This window comes from Uranotaenia lowii, chromosome 2 (assembly GCF_029784155.1).
Source record: "Uranotaenia lowii strain MFRU-FL chromosome 2, ASM2978415v1, whole genome shotgun sequence".
In the NCBI taxonomy this organism is placed as follows: domain Eukaryota; kingdom Metazoa; phylum Arthropoda; class Insecta; order Diptera; family Culicidae; genus Uranotaenia; species Uranotaenia lowii.
This window is the reverse complement of record NC_073692.1, coordinates 18,744,053-18,765,586: the sequence shown is the minus strand read 5'-3', so window position 1 is coordinate 18,765,586 and position 21,534 is coordinate 18,744,053. Positions and strand designations below refer to the sequence as shown.

The following is a 21,534-nucleotide window of genomic DNA, read 5'->3' as shown; positions in this document are numbered from 1 at the left end:
CACGATCCGGAAGTAACAATTTACAACCGGTTAACGAGCAAGCAGACTCCCGCAAATGGATTCAATCCGTGTTTGGATTTCGTGGTGCAGAATAATAATGGGCTGACTATTGTTGCCGGTAACGATTTCCAAGGTCGACGATGGAATTCCAATTTTTACGGTTGGGAAGGATTGGATTATTTACCAGACCAGTCAAAGTCGTGCTTCAAACAGCAGTGCCGATACAGCATAACGGGGCTTAAATTTACAAAGGATCCAAATCTGGTGACCAATTGCTTAAAAGAAATGTTGAAATAGATTTTAACTGAACAAAATTTAATCTACTTTCAGTTCGTTTTAGGCAATGACAAAGGCTCGGTCGAACTATGGTCTGCCTTTAATCCAGCGCGAGGTAACAATTTTTCGCTTTTCCAAGTGGACGGTCAAGCTGGGCATGCCGAAGGGGTCTCGGCAATGGATATTTTGGAAGCCGAAGATAACAAATTGGTGACCGGTTCCAACGATGGATGTCTGACGGTTTGAAACTCGGAAGCTTATTTGCGGTCTGTGAGCACAATGCGTGGAGCACACGCAGATGAAATCAAGGGTTTGTCAGCCAACCGGAAGGAACGATCGCTATTTGTCAGCTGCTCGCTAGACAAATCTTCCCTTTTGTGGGATTTGAGAATTCCACGACCGGCATCGGCTCTTTTCGAGCATCATCGATATACATTTAGCACCATTTATTGGACTTCCAAGAATGAGGCCAACCGTTTGGTTGCACTTGGCGATGACGCGGGCTATGTTCACTTCGTGGACACCCGGAAGCCGAATGTTTTTCAGCGTTCCGAGAAAGTTTTCGGGAAACGAATTCATAAAATTTCCTTCAAAGGGTAATTTACTTCATTTCTTAGAATAATTGAACACGTTTAGATGAAAATTGTATTTTGCCAACAGGTCCCAGTTTGCAGTTATTGGTTATACCAACAAAATCAAGTTCTACGATGAATGCTTCTCGCTACTGTATGAGTGTTCTCCAGCACCAAACTACATCCGTGACGTGCTGTGGGAAACGGACTTGTCCCCAGAGTTTGAATCTAACCATTCCACAAGTTGTTGGTTAATCGGCTGGGACACGTTTTTCCAACGATTGGAATTTTAGAAGGTTTCCAACGTCGAACATCAATCGATGGATTTACCCTTGAACGGTAATGGACAGATACATCATACGTATGACTCTTCCCTATTTTTGGTTATATGATTACTGAGACGCTTCTTGCCATTTCAAGAAATGGACTATATGAAGTTAGCTGAACTTGATGTTCATTTGGAGGTACTTTTAATGAACTATGATTACATTACAAACGAACGACCTGTAAATTTTCAGAACAAGTATAAATCTATAACATGAACGCGATTCGATCTAACAAACTACAGGTAGATGAGATTGGAGCTCAATTCTTTGGACCCGTGGCCTTTAATTTTTTATTATTGTTGTGATAGGGCGGCAAATGAAAAGCGATGCACTGGTACTGATAGCAGACTATATTTATAGTTTTGTAGTGCTTCAATTCTATGGAATAAAAGATGAGTTATTACAAACATGGTTCAAAATGGTTTTATAGGTTAGAACTTACAAATCAGTGACCCTAGCTATTCAGGCCCTAATACAACTCAGTTCAACCTCGTATCGAGAGCAAAGAGTCCTGTGGACAATATTCTGGGTAATTTGCGGCGTTATACAATAAAATTAATTAAAAATTACCGATTTGCTACTTTTAGCACTCTGTTCAACAGAGATGTTCAACCCAATATCAGCGCTTTTGCCTGACACTAAAATACAAAAGTTAATAACGAGCCACTCCAAACTACATGTATACCTACATGATCCTACGCTCCTGATTCCAAAAATCAACGATAATAAACAAAACGGAACTTCGAAATTTGGCTTTCAGTACAAAACAAACTTTCTGCTTCTACGCAGTACGCAACTCGATACAAAATGGCTAACAGAAGTGAAAATTTTCCTCGTGCGGTCACTTTTGGCGGCAACGATGACGTTTTGTTTTCGCTGTTATTTCTCAGCGACTTTTGAACAACCGCGGACTGGCACGGTGGCCAGTTTTCCAACATTCTCCCCCCGATGGAACCTACGGCTGGCCTCGGTTTCATCACTTCCGGAATCCTCGTTCACGCCTTCATCGTTGCTCACTATGGAGCCCCTTTCGCAGTCAGGCAACTCTCTGGAACCACCATCTTGAGACGACACTTCAAGGATTGCTAGCTTAGCAATCGGCTTCCGATACACACCATTGCCCGTTCGAACCCAGGCTTGTCGAATCCGTCCATCCGATGCAGCAATAAGTTCCACGATCAACCCTCGCTCCCAGGAATTCCGCTTTCCTTCGTTGACTATGAGTACCACATCTCCGACAGCAATATCTCTCGTTTCATTGAACCACTTGGTACGTTTGGTCAGTGTTGGCAGGTACTCCAAAACCCACCTTCGCCAGAACTGGTCGAGTTTCTTCTGCACCTTAGTCCATGCTCGCTTCAGGAGATCGTGGGTACATTCTTCCGGAATCGTAGGCTGTCGCACACCATTTGAGCTTCCCAAGATCAAATGATTAGGCGTCAATGCTTCTTCGGTTTCTGAGTTCAACGGCATATATGTAAGTGGCCTGCTGTTAATTATTAACTCTGCGTCGACCAGAAAAGTGTAAAGGGCTTCATCATCTAACAACTCGTTCTCGCAAGCAGCATACAGGGCCGTCTTCACCGATCGGACCATTCTCTCCCAGGCACCACCCATGTGGGGGGCGCCAGGGGGGATGAAGAACCATGATGTCGTTGTGCTGGTGAAAGTGGTAGCTAACTTATTGTTGATTTGTTCAAACAGCAGTCGTTCGGCTCCTTGAAAATTCGTAGCGTTATCGCTGTAGATCTCTATCGGAAACCCTCTTCGAGCGATGAAACGCCGAACACACATCACACAGGATTCCGTGGACAAGTTGTACGCTACCTCGACATGTACTGCACGGACAGTGAGGCACGTGAAGATCGCTATCCACCGCTTTACTTGGCTACGTCCAACCTTCACATGGATGGGTCCAAAGTAGTCCACTCCAACATAACTGAATGGCCGTTCAAATGGAGACAATCTAGCCGGAGGGAGTGCCGCCATCCTGGGCACCACTGGTTGAGCACGACGAATCTTACATATTCCGCACCTTTTGGAGATCTTTTTCACCAAGGATCGAAGTTTCTGGATGTGATATTTCTGTCGGATTTCGTTGACCGTAGTCTCATCAAATCGGTGCAGAAATTTACGATGATAACTATCAATTATCAGTTCGGTAAGTACGTGTTTACCTGGCAATATGATGGGGTATTTTGTTTCCTTTGAAACACGTTTAGCAGCTACGATCCGACTATCCACACGGAGAATCCCGAACTCATCTAGGACCGGCGAAAGTTGTTCAAGTTTGCTGGTTTTCGGTAAAGCCTTCCATTTCTGTCTTGGGAGTTCGGAGTTTTCTTTGAGTATCTTCAAGTCTTCCGGATACGTATCACGTTGAATCATTCTAATAAGGCAATTTTCTGCGAGAAGCAATTCTTCTTGGGTCAAGTTATCAAAATTGCGAACACTGTTCTTCCTCGAGTTTCGTGAGAATCGATACATGTATGCCGTCACTCGCAGCACCTTGCTCCATCGCGAAAATCTTCCCACATCGATCGGGTCTTCTAAGCGGATTGATTCTGCATGCATGTTGCAATGACGAAGTTCTTCGGTTGGTTCACTTAATGCTTTCCTTGTTGGCCACAGTTCTTCTTCCTGATACAAAAACTCTGGGCCTCGAAACCAGATGCTGGAATCCGAAAAGTAAGGACCCACACCCCACTTAGTTGCTTCGTCTGCTGGGTTCAATTTCGTCGGAACCCATCGCCATTCTTGTCGCTGCGTTGACTCCAAAATTTCTCCCACACGAAAACGAACGAACTGTTGAAACTTCATGGGGTCGGAATTAATCCAACTGAGGGCTGTGTTAGAATCACTCCAGAATAACCGCCTCGTAAAGGAGAAGGAATGCCCATTTACGACGAACTGAGCCTGCCTCGTCCCGATCACGCACGCCATCAACTCCATCCGTGGTATTGTCATGGGCTTCAGAGGAGCCACCTTCGTTTTCGCCGATACTAAAGCCACATTGATTGTACCATCTTCGTTTATTCGTCGGAAATACGTCACACAAGCGTAAGCCACCTCACTCGCGTCCACGAATGTGTGGATCTCAATGGTGCCGGGCGTTTCAAAATTGCCGAAATAATAGCGAGGTATCTTGATGTCGTTGATTCGATCCACAATATCGATCCATTTGAGCCACCGCTGGAAGCTACAATCACTAATCTGCTCGTCCCATCCTACACCAGAGCGCCACAACTCTTGGATCAGAACTTTTCCGTGGACCAGATACGGAGACAGTATGCCCAGCGGATCGAAAAGCGTCATTACGCACCTCAAAACTTCACGCTTCGTTGGTTTTGTGTTCTCTTTAACCAGTTTTTGAATATCCGCGCTCATCGTGGTGGAAAATTGGAGAGTGTCGTTTGTTGTCACCCACATCATACCCAACACTCTCTCAGTATCGTCGTTTTTATCAACACCAAGAACCTTTGTTGTTGTCTCAGCTTGTTCGTTCAGATATGTCAACAATTCCGGACTGTTGGAGCAAAAGTTTCGCAGCTCGAAACCACCTTTCTGGTGGATTTCCTTCACCTTCGCCGAAATTTGCTGTGCCTCTTGAATGGTCGGAAAACTGCTTACAAAGTCGTCAACATAATGCCCATCAACAATCTCAGCGACTGCTCTCGGTGCTTCATCTCGGAATTGGAGAGCATTGGTGTTTTTCACATATTGGGCCGTTGCTGGGGAACTAGCCGACCCGAAAGTGGCCACATCCATTATAAACACTTCCGGCTCATCGGTTGGATTCCTACGCCAGAGGAATCGCTGGGCATCTCGATCCGCCTTGCGGATCCGCACTTGGTGATACATTTCTTTTATATCGGCGCTCACGCCGATCGTGTGCTGCCGGAAACGAAATAGGACTGCCGGTAATGACGTCAGGAGGTCCGGGCCTTTTAACAGCATCGTGTTCAGGGCGACGCCCTTCACAGTGGCGGCAGCGTCCCAAACTAGGCGGTATTTCCCCGGCTTCCTGGGGTTGGTCACAACATTGAGTGGCAGATACCACGTCTTCCGCGGATCCGCTGCTGCCAGCTCGGCTTCGGTGGCGCGATGCGCATAACCCTTTTTCAGGTATTCGTCGATTTGTTGCTCAACATTAGCTTTCAATTGTGGATTTCTTTGGAGCTTCCTTTCGAAACACTCTAACCGTCGGAGTGCCATCGGGCGACTATCGGGAAGTTCAACCATGTCGTGTTTCCACAATAGTCCCGATTCATAGCGACCGTCCACTTGGATTGTGGTGTTTTTCAAAATAGACATCGCACGGGCATCTTCTTCTGACCCCTGATACAAGGTGGGTTTAACTCCTGTTTCTTCGACTGCAAAATACTTTTTGATTGAATCCTCAAGATTCACGTCGCAATTACATTCGCACTGGTGAAAGTTCAACGCGAAAGGCATCGAATTTCGTTGTCCTCCATACACGTTCCAACCCAGCCGAGTTTTAACGATGGTTGGTTCTCCTTTACTTCCTTCTCGAACTTTGAGTGGCACGACCAATCTCAGATGGTCCACGCCAATCAGTATCTCTGGCACTGCATTCTGGTAGCCCACAACCGGAACACCTCGAAAGTGTGGGTATCGTTTCTGCAAGTCGCTGATGGGTAGGCTTTGAACTGGAAGATCCAAAGACTCGATGGTACTCACATTGGACATTCGGAATCTTTTCGGTTTACCCAATGCGGAGATTTCAAAAGACACTCGACGGGAGTTTTGTTCTGTTCTTGTTACTTGTGACGTCCACGTGATACAAAGTGGCTTCTTGCGTCCTTGCAAACCAAGCTTGTCAGCCAGATCGGTATTTAGCATACTAACAGACGACCCCTCATCGACAAAGGCGAAAGTGTCGATGGATCGTTCACCTTGATGGACCGTTACAGGTACGATGCGGTAAAACAGTGATGGAGTAGAACCAGCCGTCTGATGATTCATAGCAGCGTTTAGCGTTTCCACGGTCGTCGTAGGTGGCTTTTGGGGTTTCTGATCGGAGTGCAATAACGGGTGATGCCGTTTCTCACAGCCGTTGACTTCGCAGCGTTTAGTGTTTTTGCATGGTCGACGTCCATGTCTAAAAAGGCACGTAAAACAGAGACCAAAATCCTTCACACGTTTCCAGCGATCTTCTACGGATAGCGCTTCAAATGTTTTACACTCCCTGGCTCGGTGATTAAGTTTCTTGCAAACAGCACATTCGATTGGTTTCTGCTCCTTAGCAGCGGGTGTATTCAATCGGCCGGGATCGCTCCCCCCGGTTTCGGTATGCACGTAAATGCGATTTGGATTCTTTCCTCGGTCGCGCTTCACTGATTTCACCTCCTCAACAATCGACCTTGCACCAGTTACACGGTAAGCGTTCTTGACAATCCGGTTCATAAATTCTCGGAACGTTTGCAAATTTACTTTCGCCAGTGGCTCACGGAATTCAGCCCACTTCATTCTGTAGTCAGGAGGCAATTTTTCAACTAGATCCTTCATCAATTGCGGGTTGGCCAAATGATCAGTCAGTTCAGCAGCAATTATGTGGTCGCAAAGAGTCTGCACCTTCTCCCCAAAATCTATTAGGGTTTCCAAACGATCCGCTCTGGGTGGCGTCGTAGATTTCACATTGTTGATGAAAGTCTCGATCAACAATTCGGGACGCCCAAACCGCATCTCTAACGCGTCGATAACCGCAGGAACCAATGACGGTATGACTAGCTTGCTTCTGACTGCCTCGTAGGCAGGACCTTTCAGACAACGCTGTAAGCGGATCATATTTTCTCCGCAGTTGAAACCACACGCCTCTGTGGTATAATTGTAGTTGGCGATAAACACCGGCCAATCAGCTGGATTGCCGGAAAATATTGGGAGGTCTCGCGAAAGTGCCTGCCTGGCAGCAATCTGCGATGCCGATGGTGTGCTCAAAACAATTGACGAATGTTGAATTCGATTGCCAGACAAGCCTGCCTGTGGCGAGGGTGTCAAATTGCTTGGCATTACATCACGTTCGGGTGCTATGTGTTGCGGCACCGGTGCGTTATATCCGGGTTCCACCTGCGGATGTTTCCGATAACTACATTGGTTCTGCATAGAATATTCCGTGCTGTCAGGAAAGACATTTTCTTCTCGACGCTCATACTGCTCGAATGTACGGGGAGCAATCGGCGGAGCCAGCATTCGGGTGCTTTTTGGCACTGTGCCTGTGTAGGGTGTGCCACTCACTGAAGCGTTATTTTGAATTTGGCACGCCTTCAGGATAACTTTCAAGTTCGCATACAATGGATCTGGCTCCTTCTGGCAGTTTGCCACCTTGCTATTGAGCTCGCGAACAACACTATTTACTTGCTGAATCTGTTCAGCTTCAATCGGCTGGGCGTCGGTACGCCCCTCGTCGACACCACCAACAGCTCCTTCGAGCCTTTCCGAAACGTTGCTTGTTCTGCTGGACACCCAGTCCTCCGTTCGTTGCCGTCTACGGTGATATTCTTGGCGGCTTCCTTCGCTGTCAATGTCATCATCGACCGCGGCAGCTTCCAGCAGACGATATTTTTCGTCTAAACACTTCTGCTCCATTTCGAATTGCTTCCGTTTTAGATCCTTCTCTTCCTCGATTCGTTGCAATTTGATTTCGAGGAGGGCCTTCCGCACCGTCGAAGTGGATCTGATAGAATTTGCTCGACTTGGAACCGGCAAACATCTGGGGCATGTCCAATCACGGTCCTTAATTGACTTGGTTACTCCCGCGCAACACTGATGCCACCAGGAATCACACAAGTCGCAGGCAACCATATCGTCAAAACTGTCTGGTTTGCTGCAAGCCACGCAGCTGGAGTTTTGATCGACAATAGTGGTGTCGTTGTCAGCTTCCGGACCAGTTCCGGTCTTGGGTTGAAATTCTCGTTCCATCTTTGTTGGCGAACCTCGAACATAAAGTTAATTTCGACGATTCCCAGTTGCTCGACGAATTTCGACTTCAATTTGATTTAATTGAAGAATGTTGTGATAGGGCGGCAAATGAAAAGCGATGCACTGGTACTGATAGCAGACTATATTTATAGTTTTGTAGTGCTTCAATTCTATGGAATAAAAGATGAGTTATTACAAACATGGTTCAAAATGGTTTTATAGGTTAGAACTTACAAATCAGTGACCCTAGCTATTCAGGCCCTAATACAACTCAGTTCAACCTCGTATCGAGAGCAAAGAGTCCTGTGGACAATATTCTGGGTAATTTGCGGCGTTATACAATAAAATTAATTAAAAATTACCGATTTGCTACTTTTAGCACTCTGTTCAACAGAGATGTTCAACCCAATATCAGCGCTTTTGCCTGACACTAAAATACAAAAGTTAATAACGAGCCACTCCAAACTACATGTATACCTACATGATCCTACGCTCCTGATTCCAAAAATCAACGATAATAAACAAAACGGAACTTCGAAATTTGGCTTTCAGTACAAAACAAACTTTCTGCTTCTACGCAGTACGCAACTCGATACAAAATGGCTAACAGAAGTGAAAATTTTCCTCGTGCGGTCACTTTTGGCGGCAACGATGACGTTTTGTTTTCGCTGTTATTTCTCAGCGACTTTTGAACAACCGCGGACTGGCACGGTGGCCAGTTTTCCAACAATTATTGTTAATCAATCGTTCTTAATTTTAAATCGTTTATTTACCTTTTTCTCGACCTTCTCAACCCAAGGGTTACGTTTTTTTTAAGTTTTTTTATCAGTTTGTAATGTAACCACACTAGAGAAAACAACCTTTTTTAACCTGCACTTTCGATATTATGTTACACTTGTTTGTTTAGAACGGCTCTTAGCTTTAGGTTTTAAAGAGCCGAAATCGTAATTTCAAATTCATTTCCAATACCCCCCTATAAACCCTCTCCTTAAGGAATTCCCCTTATTTAAAAAGTTCTAACAGTTGAGTCGCCGCGACTATTACGACCCCCTTCCCTACTAATCTAGTGAAACGAATACACTCGGCACATTGAAACTTTGTAAAAGTAAAAGGCCTTTAATAAACTAGTTGTTAAATAAAAAAAAATCATTTTCAAAAACTAGTTGAAACAGTTTTTAGCATAAAAAAGAAGATACGAAGGGAAACATGAAAATAAAAAGAATTATAAACGAAGATCGATAGCTTTTAGGAATAGGACAGATTTCGAACATGAAGTCCAAGTGTGTTGCGCAGTCAACACAGATTTCAGGCGCGAAAAGATGTTAAAATTTGTAAACTCTGTACGGAGTAAAATAAAAAGATTTTAAACTCTATGGAGTATAAACGCAAACCTGCTGGTCACTCACTTGTAGAAAAATAAAAACTAAGCGAAGAATATAATTTTGTAGTGAATTAATTTTTTATTTTAATTTCCGATCTTACTCATTATAAATAACTTTTTCTCAGTATGCAAAATAATTTAAATTATGTTTAAATTTATCAATTTTATAGCTAACGTCAAATGTGCGTGCATAAAGTGTCAAAATTTTGCATCATGTATTGCACTGGAATAAACGTCATTCAAAATTTTTCATGTTTTTATATTCAATCGAGCTACCTGAACTTCGTTTTACCTTTCGATTATGAAAGTCTTTCATTCACATCCGCCGTTTGGAAGTTTGAAAAAATTACTGTATTTTTAACGAGTTTGTTCCGCATTTAAAATAAAATAAATTTTTAAATCAAACACACAAATAAAAGCATTATTCTCAACAGTTGTTTTATCTCAGTGCAGTTTCATTCCGTCATCCGCATTTCGTCGCGAAAGACGGACCGATTTGTACGTGTGTAAAACATCAATCGTTGTGACGTGGTGAAAATTTTCCTCTAAAATCAGCTTCAAAAGTGGTGCAGTTTCCGGCAAATCCGTGTTGAGTGACGGGCGGCATCCTTACCGACACAGCAGACACCAGACCGGGAGGCAAAAGTGGTTCTTAATAAGTTGGATTTGAGCGGTTTTCTCCAGCAGAATGAGCTCCTTCAAACGGGACAAAAAAGAAGAGGAGGAAGGTAAAGAAAAAATGGACACCCGCCCGTGTATATGATAACATCGAATTTTGATGTTTCTAAAATATGAATGTTTTTTCGGATTTTCCAAGGTGGTAGCAATCCCTTCCAGAATCTGGAGAAGACGTCGGTGTTGCAAGAGACCCGGATATTCAACGAAACTCCGGTCAATGCGAGAAAATGCACCCACATTCTTACCAAAATTTTGTACTTGATCAATCAGGTGAGTTGGTATCACGAGAGATTTTTTTCATTCGAAAATGTTTTCAGATTAACAGCTTGATTGCCCTACATTAATAGTCGCATGTTAAAATTTAATGCAATCCAAAAGAAATACAAACTTAATAAAATGACTCATATTGCATCAGACGAGCAAAAGACATGCAAAACTGAATCCGAATAATTAATTTCGATTTTTAACTTAAGTGCATTACAAATTGTCAAATCTGGGTTCAATTTCCAAAAGTCATCTAAGAACTAGACGATTAATTTAAATCAAAACATTAAAACCACCTTCTTTCAAGAGTTGTATTAAAATTTTATGAAATAATAAATATGACCAAATGGCTTCGAAAAAACTTTGCTTTTCAGTAAGCTCGTTTACTGCAAAGTCAACCAAATATAAACAGTTGATAATATAGTTTGTTTTTCTTTTAATTATTAACACTCAATAAGTAGAATATTTTCGAGAATTGTTTTCCTTAACCTGACTATAAAGTTAATTGTAACTAACAGGCTACGTTGAAGTTGATAATCAATAAAATTACAAATTACAAATATAAACAAGGTTACTACAACTTTTATTAATGGTTTTTTCCTCAACTTTCAGGGCGAACAGTTAGGTTCTCGGGAGGCCACCGAATGTTTCTTCGCCATGACAAAGCTGTTTCAATCGAAGGACGTCATCATGCGTCGGATGGTCTATCTGGGCATCAAAGAGCTGAGTCCCATTGCGGAGGATGTCATCATTGTGACCAGCTCGTTGACCAAGGACATGACCGGCAAGGAGGATCTATATCGGGCTCCGGCCATTCGTGCCCTGTGTAGCATTACCGATAACACGATGCTGCAGGCCGTGGAGCGTTACATGAAGCAGTGTATCGTGGATCGAAATGCTCCAGTCTCGAGTGGAGCTCTGGTCAGTTCACTGCATTTGGCTAATACGGCCGGAGAAGTCGTCAAACGTTGGGCAAACGAAGCCCAGGAAGCTTTAAACAGCGACAACATAATGGTTCAGTATCACGGATTGGGATTATTGTATCACATTCGTAAAGCTGACCGATTGGCCGTCACAAAACTCGTAAACAAGCTGACGAAGCAAAATTTGAAGAGCCCGTACGCTGTTTGTTTCCTCATACGAATCGCATGCAAGATTATTGAGGAAGAAGATGCTGCCGGCAATTCCAGTGCAGAATCTCCATTGTTCGATTTCGTTGAGTCCTGTCTGAGAAACAAGAGCGAGATGGTTGTCTATGAAGCGGCTCATGCATTCGTCAATTTGAAACGCACGAACCCGAGAGAACTGTCCACTGCTGTCAGTATTCTTCAGTTGTTCTGCGGGTCTTCGAAGGCCACACTTCGCTTTGCCGCAGTTCGAACGATGAACAAAGTTGCCATGCTTCATCCACCGGCTGTCAATGTGTGTAATCTGGATTTGGAAGGTTTGATTGCCGATTCAAATCGTTCTGTGGCCACTCTTGCCATTACCACTCTGTTAAAAACAGGAGCCGAAAGCTCAGTAGAACGTTTGATGAAGCAAATTGCCACCTTCGTCGCTGAAATTTCGGATGAATTCAAAGTTGTGGTTGTACAAGCCATTCGAGCCCTGTGTTCTAAATTCCCTCGCAAGCATGGGGTCATGATGAATTTCCTCAGTGGAATGTTAAGAGAAGAAGGTGGCCTGGATTACAAAACCTCCATCGTGGATACCATCATTCTGATCATTGAAGAGAATCCAGAAGCCAAGGAATCGGGTTTATCACACCTCTGTGAGTTTATCGAGGATTGTGAACACACTTCTCTTGCCGTTCGCATTCTTCATCTGTTGGGCAAAGAAGGGCCATTTTCAAAATGCCCATCTCGTTACATCCGGTTCATTTACAATCGAGTGATCCTGGAAAATGCAACTGTTCGTGCAGCAGCTGTGGCCGCGATTGCTCAGTTCGGTGCTTCATGTCCGGACCTTCTCCCGAATGTACTGGTTCTGCTTAACCGTTGCCAGATGGACACCGACGACGAGGTTCGAGATCGGGCCACCTATTACCATTCCATTTTGACAAGTGGAAATATGGATTTGAACAAATCCTACATCATCGACAGCGGTATTGTTTCGTTGCCTTTGCTTGAGAAATCACTCAAGGAGCACTTGAACGGACCATTGACGGAGCCGTTCGATCTTTCGGTCGTTCCAAAATCCCAAATTGTGCAACCTGAAGTGACCGATGAAGTTATGATCATGAACAACGGTGAGCTGTTCAGTTGGATTTTAGCCAAACTTATTAATCTTATCGATAATTTTCATTTCAGCGCTTCCCAAGGTTCCACGTATTACTCGCGAGGAAGCGAACACCGAGAAGCTGTTACAAATTCCTGGCATTCACCGGTTGGGAGCGCTCCACAAATCTTCGATTCCGGTCCAATTAACAGAAAGCGAAACCGAATACACGGTGTCCTGTGTGAAACACTGCTTCGCCCATCACGTCGTTTTCCAGGTTTGTTATCCTTTTTTTAAAGAGCCGTTTCACAGTACTTAACTAACCTACTTTGGATTTCAGTTCGATTGCGTCAACACGCTAGCCGATCAATTACTCGAGAATGTACGAGTCGATCTGGTCTTGCCGGAAGGCTTCGTAACCCGGGCAGTTATACCGTGCACAAAGCTACCGTACGGCGAGAAAGAATCCACTTACGTTATCGTTGAATACCCACCTGATCTGCCGAACTCAATCGGTAAGTTTGTTTTTATTGTTCGCTTAACATGAAACATACTCTATAACTGCTTTATTGTTTTTTTAAACAGCTGCTTTCGGTGCCACCCTGCGATTTATCGTGAAGGATTGCGATCCGACGACCGGTTTGCCGGACTCGGACGAGGGCTACGACGACGAGTACATGCTGGAGGACATCGAAATCACCGTCGCCGATCAGATACAAAAGTCCAAGAAGCAGAACTTCAACGCCGCCTGGGACAGTGCCGATACGGAAGGTTTGTTTCAATTCGGAATAATATTCCTCTTGGAAGTAGAATGAGGTCTAACTAACGCTTTTATATTTTTTTTTGTAGAATGGGTTGAATCCGAGGACACCTTCGTTCTGTCCACCGTCAACAGTTTACAGGAGGCGGTGAATACCATTCTGAAATTCCTCGACTTTGCTCCCGCCAATTTGTCCGAGAGGGTTGCCGACGGTGCACACACGCACACGTTGCTGTGCTCGGGTGAGTAACTTAAGTTTTCTTCACGGTATTCATTTGGTTTTATTTATTATTAGTTGTTCTTGACCAATATCATGAGGAAACATGTGTTAGTTACCTATACAAAAAAAAAAATCAATGTTTGGAGAAGAAATTAAAACTTGGAGATTCGTAAGTTGTAAAGGTTACGTCGATAATTAATGCTAAATGTTAGTCTCCGAGAAACGTGCATGCTGTGAAGCATGACAAAACTCTAGGGACAGCGTCATTGAAGGTATAATTTTTCCAGGAAAACAAACTGATCTGTTGTTACTCTCCAACTGAAAATTCGTTATTACATAGTTCTCTTCCGGTCGTACATGGTTGCAGATGAGCCTCGACAATATATCGGCATTCCCAAATTATGCGGTCGAGGGCTTGCAAATATAATCTCGAGGCTTTCGCGGTCGGGTTAGCTGTAGTTTTTGTCTGCGTGAGATAATGCACGGGATGTTTGTTGAATCACCTTCATGGTGCCACCAGTAAACTAGCTAGATAGCGGCCCCAGAATCAACCGAAGATCCATCTGCCGACACATCTATTTTGAGTGCTGGGTCACAAAGTGTATGTTGAAGGTGCAAATTCGTTTGAAGCTTATCCAGAGGAAAACGTAAGTTTCTTACTTAGGTTACAAAATTGCCTTAGCAATGTGTTGCCCCCCAAAAAATCAGCGCGCTTCGAAGACATCTGATGGGGCTATCATGGACTGGGTTGCATAGACCTTGTCAGGGTCTGGACGAATGACGTTGCTATCAAGGATATAATCTAATACTTGCCCTGTGATTTTGCAAAACTATACTTCTCGAGACGGCTCGTGAAGCCAAAATCTTCGATCCGTCGTTGCACCTCGTTGATATTCGAAAATTTGCTTAAAAACCTCAGGAGCTGTTTTTACAACAGGAGAAAGACGATTCTAACGGGTGAGGCACCGGTGTATGTTTACCGTAGAAGGTGCCTGCCGCCTTCTTAAACAAATTTTACACTCAATGGTTGGAATTGGGAAATCCATTTTTTTAACTTGATTTTTTTTAACCGCATGCTTAAGAAACTCCGAGAGGGAAAAATTATCAACGAATATCTGCGGTTTCTTTTGTGTTTTGGCAAATTTTGCTTATCTTATTTGAAAAAATTATGTTATTTTATGAAATTTATAACTCATTTCTCGTTCCGAATTCTCACTTTCTTCGCATGAACAATAACTTACCTTTATTGACTCGCTATCAAGACATATTGTATTGGTCATCTTAAATAACATTCTTGCATTTCAATTTCAAGTTGTTCTATAAAGCTCCCAAGCTATTTTAACAATTCACATGACTTAAATTCGTTACACTACTCCTGCAATCCTCTCTTTTTTTATTTTTAAATTTTCGAGTTGTCCTTTCAATTCAACTGGAATTCAAAACAATGTATCCAAGTAATTCTCTTGACTTGCATCATTATTCACATTCATCCCAAGCTGTCTCCTCACCTCGCTTGGTTATAATTTCTATGAGATACCAAAGCTGATCTCTTAACGCCAAGTTGTAGTTTCAGGTTGTCTACTTGAACTCGCTTGGAATTCGTATCATCCGTATCGTTTAGCTGTATTCCCAACAAACTTGTCAATTTTATATGATAAGTGCAAGCTGTTCCTCGACTTCCATTATTGCTTATTCCTATTCAAAGCTTACTTTTCAATCTGCTTCTTTATGAATTTTTGTAGATTTATGCCTTCTTTGCTGACTTCTATCAGGCTTATCTTCCAAAGTTCGCTTGACCAGGCCACCTTCCCCTCACTGTGGAAAGAAGCTTACATGTTCCCGGTTCATAAAAAGGGAGATAGGAAAGATGTTTAGTAATTACCGGGGAATTTCAGCTCTGTGTGCTATAGCAAAACTTTTCGAATTGATGATTTTAGATCCCATTTTCATGTTCTGCAAGCACAACCTCTCCAACGACCAGCATGGATTTATGCCTCAACGCTCAACTACAACTAACATTTACCTCGTTTGTGCATGAAAGTTTCGCAAAGAAATCCCAAACTGATGCCATCTATACCGATCTGTCTGCCGCATTCGACAAGGTGAACCATGATATTGCCATCGGAAAGCTCGCGCGTTTAGGATTTTGTGGATCTCTTATTGGCTGGTTCCGCAGTTACCTTACTGGACGTAAATTGACAGTTCGTACGTAACTGTTTTTCCAGGCAGTTCTCAGCTTCATCAGGCGTGCCTCAGGGAAGTCATTTAGGGCCGTTAGTATTCCTAATCTACTTCAATGACGTGCTGCAACTCCTCGATGGACCAAAATAGGATTGGCTCCGAAGATGTGAACTTCCTGCAGAACCAGTTTAACCTCTTTGCCTCCTGGTGTGATGCCAATTGCCTACCTTTAAACCGTAATAAATGTGTAGTAATATCATTTTCTCGCAAACGACGCCCGTTCTCAGCCATTTATTTCCTTGGAAACGATGCAATCTCTCGAGCTCAACACGTAAAAGATCTTGGTGTGATCCTCGACGCGCGGCTGGATTTTAAGAATCACACCAACTATATCGTTGACAAAGCCTCCAGAAGCCTGGGTCTTCTTTTCCGCATGACGAAGGACTTTAGCTGCTATCAAAATTACATTGTACCTTTTAAAATGTCTTTCGAAACTTGTAATTTAAATTTTAAATCAAAAATTTACGTTCAACTTAAAATTTGTGGGTTCTTAAGTTTATATATTTTTTAAATTTAATAAATCTGCAAAATTACAATTACAATTTTACTACGCTATGAAAATCAAAAATAAATGTTTCTGGTTTTTATTGATTTACGCTAATAAATTTAGATATCATAATTTTGTATTCTTTTTGCATTTTATTTAAACATTCATTTCAAAATGTTAAATAATCTCTAAAACTGGTAATTCAAGACGGCGTAATTCGTTGTCCATTTTTTTTTTAATTTTTGAAGTCAGAACTCAAAATAGAGATCATGATTTCCATGTTCTGCATTAAGAATCTTTTTGAAACTTGGCTGAAAACAGAAGGCAAGTTTTTCGGAAAAAGTTTATACTTTTTGGGTCTTACATTTATCTGTTCAGTACCCAGATGAATATGGGGTAGTAATGAACACTGTTAAAGGCTGGTAAACGGTGGATAATGTGCAACACGAGACCCCATAGTGGTCATATCACCTCTTATTCACAACTCCTCCCCGCGGTGCCGGCTGGGGTGCGAGTAACCTAAGCGGAGATCGGGTACCCAACCCCGGTGGATGCTTTGGTCGCATGCAGACTGAGAAGGTGGCCGCACGCGTCTGTTCCCCAGGTCAGGGGCGGCGTGCAACAACAACCGAGCGTCTGTTCTCCAGGTCAGGGGCGGCTCAAACAGCGTCTGTCTTGCAGCAAGCGGCTGAATTTATGAAATGCGGCTCCCGCCAGCTAAGTCCAAGATGGCAGCCCCATCGCGGGATAGGGACTTTAGGCTAACAACCTACTGCTCCCGATTTGAAATTGTTACGGAATCCGAAAGAAATGACCGACCTGGAACTTTGGCGACGACTTTTAGCATGAAAACACGGACACGAATTGGAACTTGGAATGTTTTAACCCTTGCCCAACAAGGCAAACTGGAACAACTTGCTAGAGAGGCTAGCCGCCTCAAGCTTGAAATTCTGGGCCTGAGCGAAGTCCGTTGGCCTAATACTGGAGAACACAAGACACAATCCGGGCAAGTCCTGCTTTACTCTGGCATACGAGGAGAACATGCTACTCGGGAACGAGGAGTTGGTTTCCTGTTAAGCTCGCAGGCCTACGCGGCCCTCATTAGATGGGAACCGATAAACGAAAGAATAATCGTAGCCAGATTTAGAACACGAGTTAGAAACCTTACAATGATCCAGTGTTATGCACCAACTGACGTTGCCGACTTGCAGGAGAAAGAGCAGTTTTACAGTCAACTGAACAGCGTGGTTGAGAGAATTCCGAAGGGTGACATTCAAATCCATTTGGGCGACTTCAACGCAAAGATTGGCTCCGACAATCAGGACCTCGAGCGCATCATGGGGCTCCATGGTCTAGGACGGATGAGCGAAAACGGAGAGCTGTTTGTAGAATTTTGTGGCAACAACAACATGGTGATCGGTGGATCGCTCTTCCCTCATCGACCAGCACATAAGGTCACTTGGGTATCCCGAGATGGCCGAACAGAAAATCAAATTGACCACATCTGCATCAGCCGAAAATGGAGAAGGAGCCTTCTTGATGTCCGCAACAAGCGAAGCGCAGACATTGCATCTGACCATCACCTCGTCCTTGGCGAGATACGACTGAGAAGGACATCTACTGCCTGAAGAGTCTTTACTGCAGTCTGGTTCGATCGATCCTCGAATATGCTTCTGCGGTTTGGTGCTCATATTATCAAAACGATTCTGATCGCATCGAAGCCATGCAACGGCGTTTTTTGGGGTATGCCCTTCGACACTTAAACTGGCAAGACCCTTTTCGACTTTCCAGCTACGAAAGCCGCTGCCGCCTGATCGATATCGACACGCTGCAAGCCCGCAGGACCGCCACTCGTGCTTCTTTCGTCGCTTTCATCAAGAATCGACTCTCCCGCACTTTTGGAAGTTCTTCCACTTAGCGTCCGACCTCGTGGTTTGGGGAATCGGGATCTTCAGCTCTTCGTTCCTGTTAGACTAAAGAATTACGGGGCCAACTCTGCAATAATTGGCGTCATCAAGACTTTCAACTGCTTCTCAGAGCATTTTGATTTTGACGTTTCGAAGGTTGTATTCCGAAGAAGAATTCTTAGTGTTCTAAGTTCAGTGTAGATTTGTATTTGTAGTTAGTCTCTTAATTTATAAATATCATTTGGATCAATATATGATCTGTTGATTTAATAATAATAAATAACCATGATAGGTATATGGATTCTGTATGAATCATAAAATTTCGTGTATTTGGATTGCTTGTTCTGCGTGTCCTTTTCGTAATCTAAACAATATTCCGTCACAGTCAAAATGACGAGGACGAACAGAAGGTGACTATGGTTATTTCGACGCTTCATTTGACTGATGATTGAGGAAAGTTTGTTTGCTTGATTACTCATAAGAAAGCGTCTGTATTGAATGCGACTGCTTTAACTTTTTCATAGTCACAGTTTTTTGACTGATGACAGTGACTTTTTAACTCTCTGGATAGTTGCTAGTCATGTGTGACGTCACGTTTATCCTGAATTCTACACAGTGAATGAGTAAATGAGTAAATGTGAAACTTTTTCTGCCACCTGGTCACAGACGAACATTTATGATTCAAATTGACCGGGTCGAAACGGAATTCCTTCATGTTTTTGGCCAGAGGCAAGATTAATTTCCGAATTTGCAGGCATCTGAACGTTGATGGCTAACAGGGCGTCTCGGAACTATCTGTAGAGTTCATTACACACTTGCTGTCGTGGCATCAGCTGGTAAGATGTACCGAAATCTGCACATTGACACCAGAACTTTTTAGAATATTGAAAAGCGGATCAACATTGAGACGTTTAAAAAGCAACAAGGGCCTTTAAGAACTGCTACCCGGCAAGAATTTCCGAATGATATTTTGCTAGTAAAATCATTGCGATGCATTTTTTAAGTTGTCCATGGAGATGATGTTCCGGAAACGTGTATAAATAGAAAAGTTTACTAAGAAGATGTCGATGTGGCAAGCGATTTGTTCGTGTTGCTTGAAAGGTTCTGCAATTTTCACAATGAGCTATTTACTATCAACGGCGAGGTTTACAGGACGTAGAAAATCCAGAAACATCAGTTGTTTGGGTCATCAGCGGTCAGTTTTTTGTCACCAATCTAAAAGATGCATTTTTTCTCCTATTCCGCAGGTACATTCCGTGGGGGTGTCGACGTGATGGTTCGCGCCAAGCTTGCAGTGTCTGACGGTGTGACCATGTGCCTCACGGTGCGATCGACGGATTCGGATGTGGCCGAACTAATCAGCTCGGCCGTCGGCTAAGGAGGCAGTCTCTGAATAAAAAGAGAGAACGTTTAAAAAAGAGAGAAGATTAAGAGAGGGAATTAGCAGTTAAAGTTGACCTTAAACAAAAAATAAAAAACAAATAACAAGAAAAACAATCCACACACATTTCTCACCTAGAAACAAAACGTACATATACCGGCTTGAAAATGCAAGTTTTCTTCTTCTCCTTTGATGCCCTGCGTTCCGAACGAATGTGGCGCCTCGTAATGATTATTTGTGCAAAATGTTGACCCTATTTTAGGCTATATTTATCAGAAATCATTTAATATTTTGTATCGACTGGAAAATTTAGTTTCACAGTGATTTTCCATCTTGTGGGTATTCGTTTGTAACGCTATGATATGATATATTATTACATGGTAGACATTTTAGGCAAAATACAGATTATGTTGGAAGTATAGTTTCAAAAACCGTACACACAGTAGTGATCTTATAAAACACTCCGACTAATGAGATACATCTGATAGCGAAGTAAATCGATTAAAAATGAAGCCAGAAATACACACACACATTGTTAAGATATCTTGTTTACTAAAATAGTTGTACCAGAAACAAACTACAAAAAAAAAATGTGAATGATTGTATTATGCATGTAGCAAAAATCACACGGCATTCTGAATGAAGTGAACAATATAAAACTTTTTCTTTTAATCCAACCAACCGACAAACATATTAAAGCTACAAATAGTCACCAACATTATTGTTTAGTTTGATTTCGAGAAAGTAGAGAAATCCAATTGTGTCCCCCCTTTCGCTCGCGTGAATCACGTAATTTAGTCTGCGGAGCTCTAAAATGCACTCGGATAGCCCGACACGCCCAATTTGCATAAAATATTTAGCACCGTACAATGTTTTAAAACATTTATTATGCGAGCGACGACGACGACGACGTCAGTAGTAGAACGCAAGGAGGATTATTCCCGAATACGTTCACCATCATTCAACTCGAAGCCAAGTCAGCCGCAGAACGATAATCGGCTGGAGCCTGGCGACGATGCTGCCTGATGCTCTGAATTCGCACCGGGGAGCTGATGATTTTCCAAAAATGAACCGGCAGCGGCAACGCAGGCAGCAAGGATAATAAATTATTCGACTAGGTATGTGGAAAATTTGCATCCAAAACCTTAACAACAGCGGGCTTCGAAGCGTGGCGTTGCAAGCTTTTGGAAGTTGCACTTTCAACTTCGTTTGTACGTTTATGTATGTGCCGGATTGTCGTCGTCGTTCTAGTCGCGCAGCGAAAACACACCAACCGCAGATAATAGAAAGAGAGAAAACATATCTATAGAGATAGGGGCGAGCTGCAGGCTACCCAAACTTTGCATAAAACGCAATAAACAACAATTATATTAAATCCCGTATACGAGACCGCACTGGCAGCCAAATTGCTTAATGTAGCGTAATAAATTCTTGATCCCACACCCCCTGCCCCATTAGACGAGACAACTGACAAGTGTTTTGGGGACCTTAAACGGATATATGGGTACATGCTATGCTCGCTCGGTAACAATGGTGTTTGAGGCTGTACTATTTTGTTGAATAAAGCAGCGGAACCAATTTTGTTAGAAATCATGGAGAGCTGTTGTTTTATACAAACAACAATAAAAGTGGGTTTTCTTATATGTTTACAAAAAGAAGATTTTTTTAAAATAAACTGAAACAAATTGCACTGTCGACGGAAATCCCTACTGGTATTACCTTTGAATAGTCGTCAAAAAATCTGTGTTTCATGTTTTATAAATGTTGTTACCATCAGGCGGTAAGCTGTTAATATTGATGAACTCCCCTGAACAACGCCTCAGGGTCGGCTTAAGCTCGAACGATAAAGCTAGCCAAGAAAACACATTGCTCACTATTAAACCTC

General features: G+C 43.0%; 3 protein-coding genes across 3 annotated transcripts; 2 read left to right on the top strand and 1 right to left on the bottom strand.

Moving 5' to 3' along the window:
* Positions 1–32: 32 nt before the first annotated feature.
* Positions 33–1,904, top strand: LOC129749453 (methylosome protein 50-like). The gene is made up of 3 exons (XM_055744428.1): positions 33–264; positions 331–872; positions 937–1,904. The coding sequence occupies exons 2-3, from the start codon at positions 556–558 to the stop codon at positions 1,139–1,141; spliced, it is 522 nt and encodes a 173-aa protein (XP_055600403.1). The 5' UTR covers positions 33–264; positions 331–555; the 3' UTR covers positions 1,142–1,904.
* A 149-nt stretch (positions 1,905–2,053) lies between these two features.
* Positions 2,054–8,113, bottom strand: LOC129741130 (uncharacterized). The gene has a single exon (XM_055732834.1). It carries the CDS (start codon positions 8,111–8,113, stop codon positions 2,054–2,056), a length of 6,060 nt encoding a protein of 2,019 aa, XP_055588809.1.
* A 1,853-nt stretch (positions 8,114–9,966) lies between these two features.
* On the top strand, positions 9,967–20,370 carry LOC129746483 (coatomer subunit gamma). Its single transcript, XM_055740141.1, has 8 exons — positions 9,967–10,222; positions 10,312–10,442; positions 11,049–12,684; positions 12,746–12,930; positions 12,994–13,168; positions 13,239–13,424; positions 13,503–13,655; positions 19,516–20,370. The coding sequence occupies exons 1-8, from the start codon at positions 10,183–10,185 to the stop codon at positions 19,644–19,646; spliced, it is 2,637 nt and encodes an 878-aa protein (XP_055596116.1). The 5' UTR covers positions 9,967–10,182; the 3' UTR covers positions 19,647–20,370.
* The last annotated feature ends 1,164 nt before the right edge of the window (positions 20,371–21,534 follow it).

Excerpts from the sequence above, each read along its gene's own strand:
- LOC129746483 (XM_055740141.1), top strand. The coding sequence starts at position 10,183 with ATGAGCTCCTTCAAACGGGACAAAAAAGAAGAGGAGGAAG. Across the intron at positions 10,443-11,048 it reads TTTTGTACTTGATCAATCAG|GGCGAACAGTTAGGTTCTCG; the intron begins GTGAGTTGGTAT and ends CTCAACTTTCAG. Across the intron at positions 12,931-12,993 it reads CCCATCACGTCGTTTTCCAG|TTCGATTGCGTCAACACGCT; the intron begins GTTTGTTATCCT and ends TTTGGATTTCAG.
- LOC129741130 (XM_055732834.1), bottom strand. The coding sequence starts at position 8,113 with ATGGAACGAGAATTTCAACCCAAGACCGGAACTGGTCCGGAAGCTGAC.
- LOC129749453 (XM_055744428.1), top strand. The coding sequence starts at position 556 with ATGCGTGGAGCACACGCAGATGAAATCAAGGGTTTGTCAGCCAACCGG. Across the intron at positions 873-936 it reads CATAAAATTTCCTTCAAAGG|GTCCCAGTTTGCAGTTATTG; the intron begins GTAATTTACTTC and ends TTTTGCCAACAG.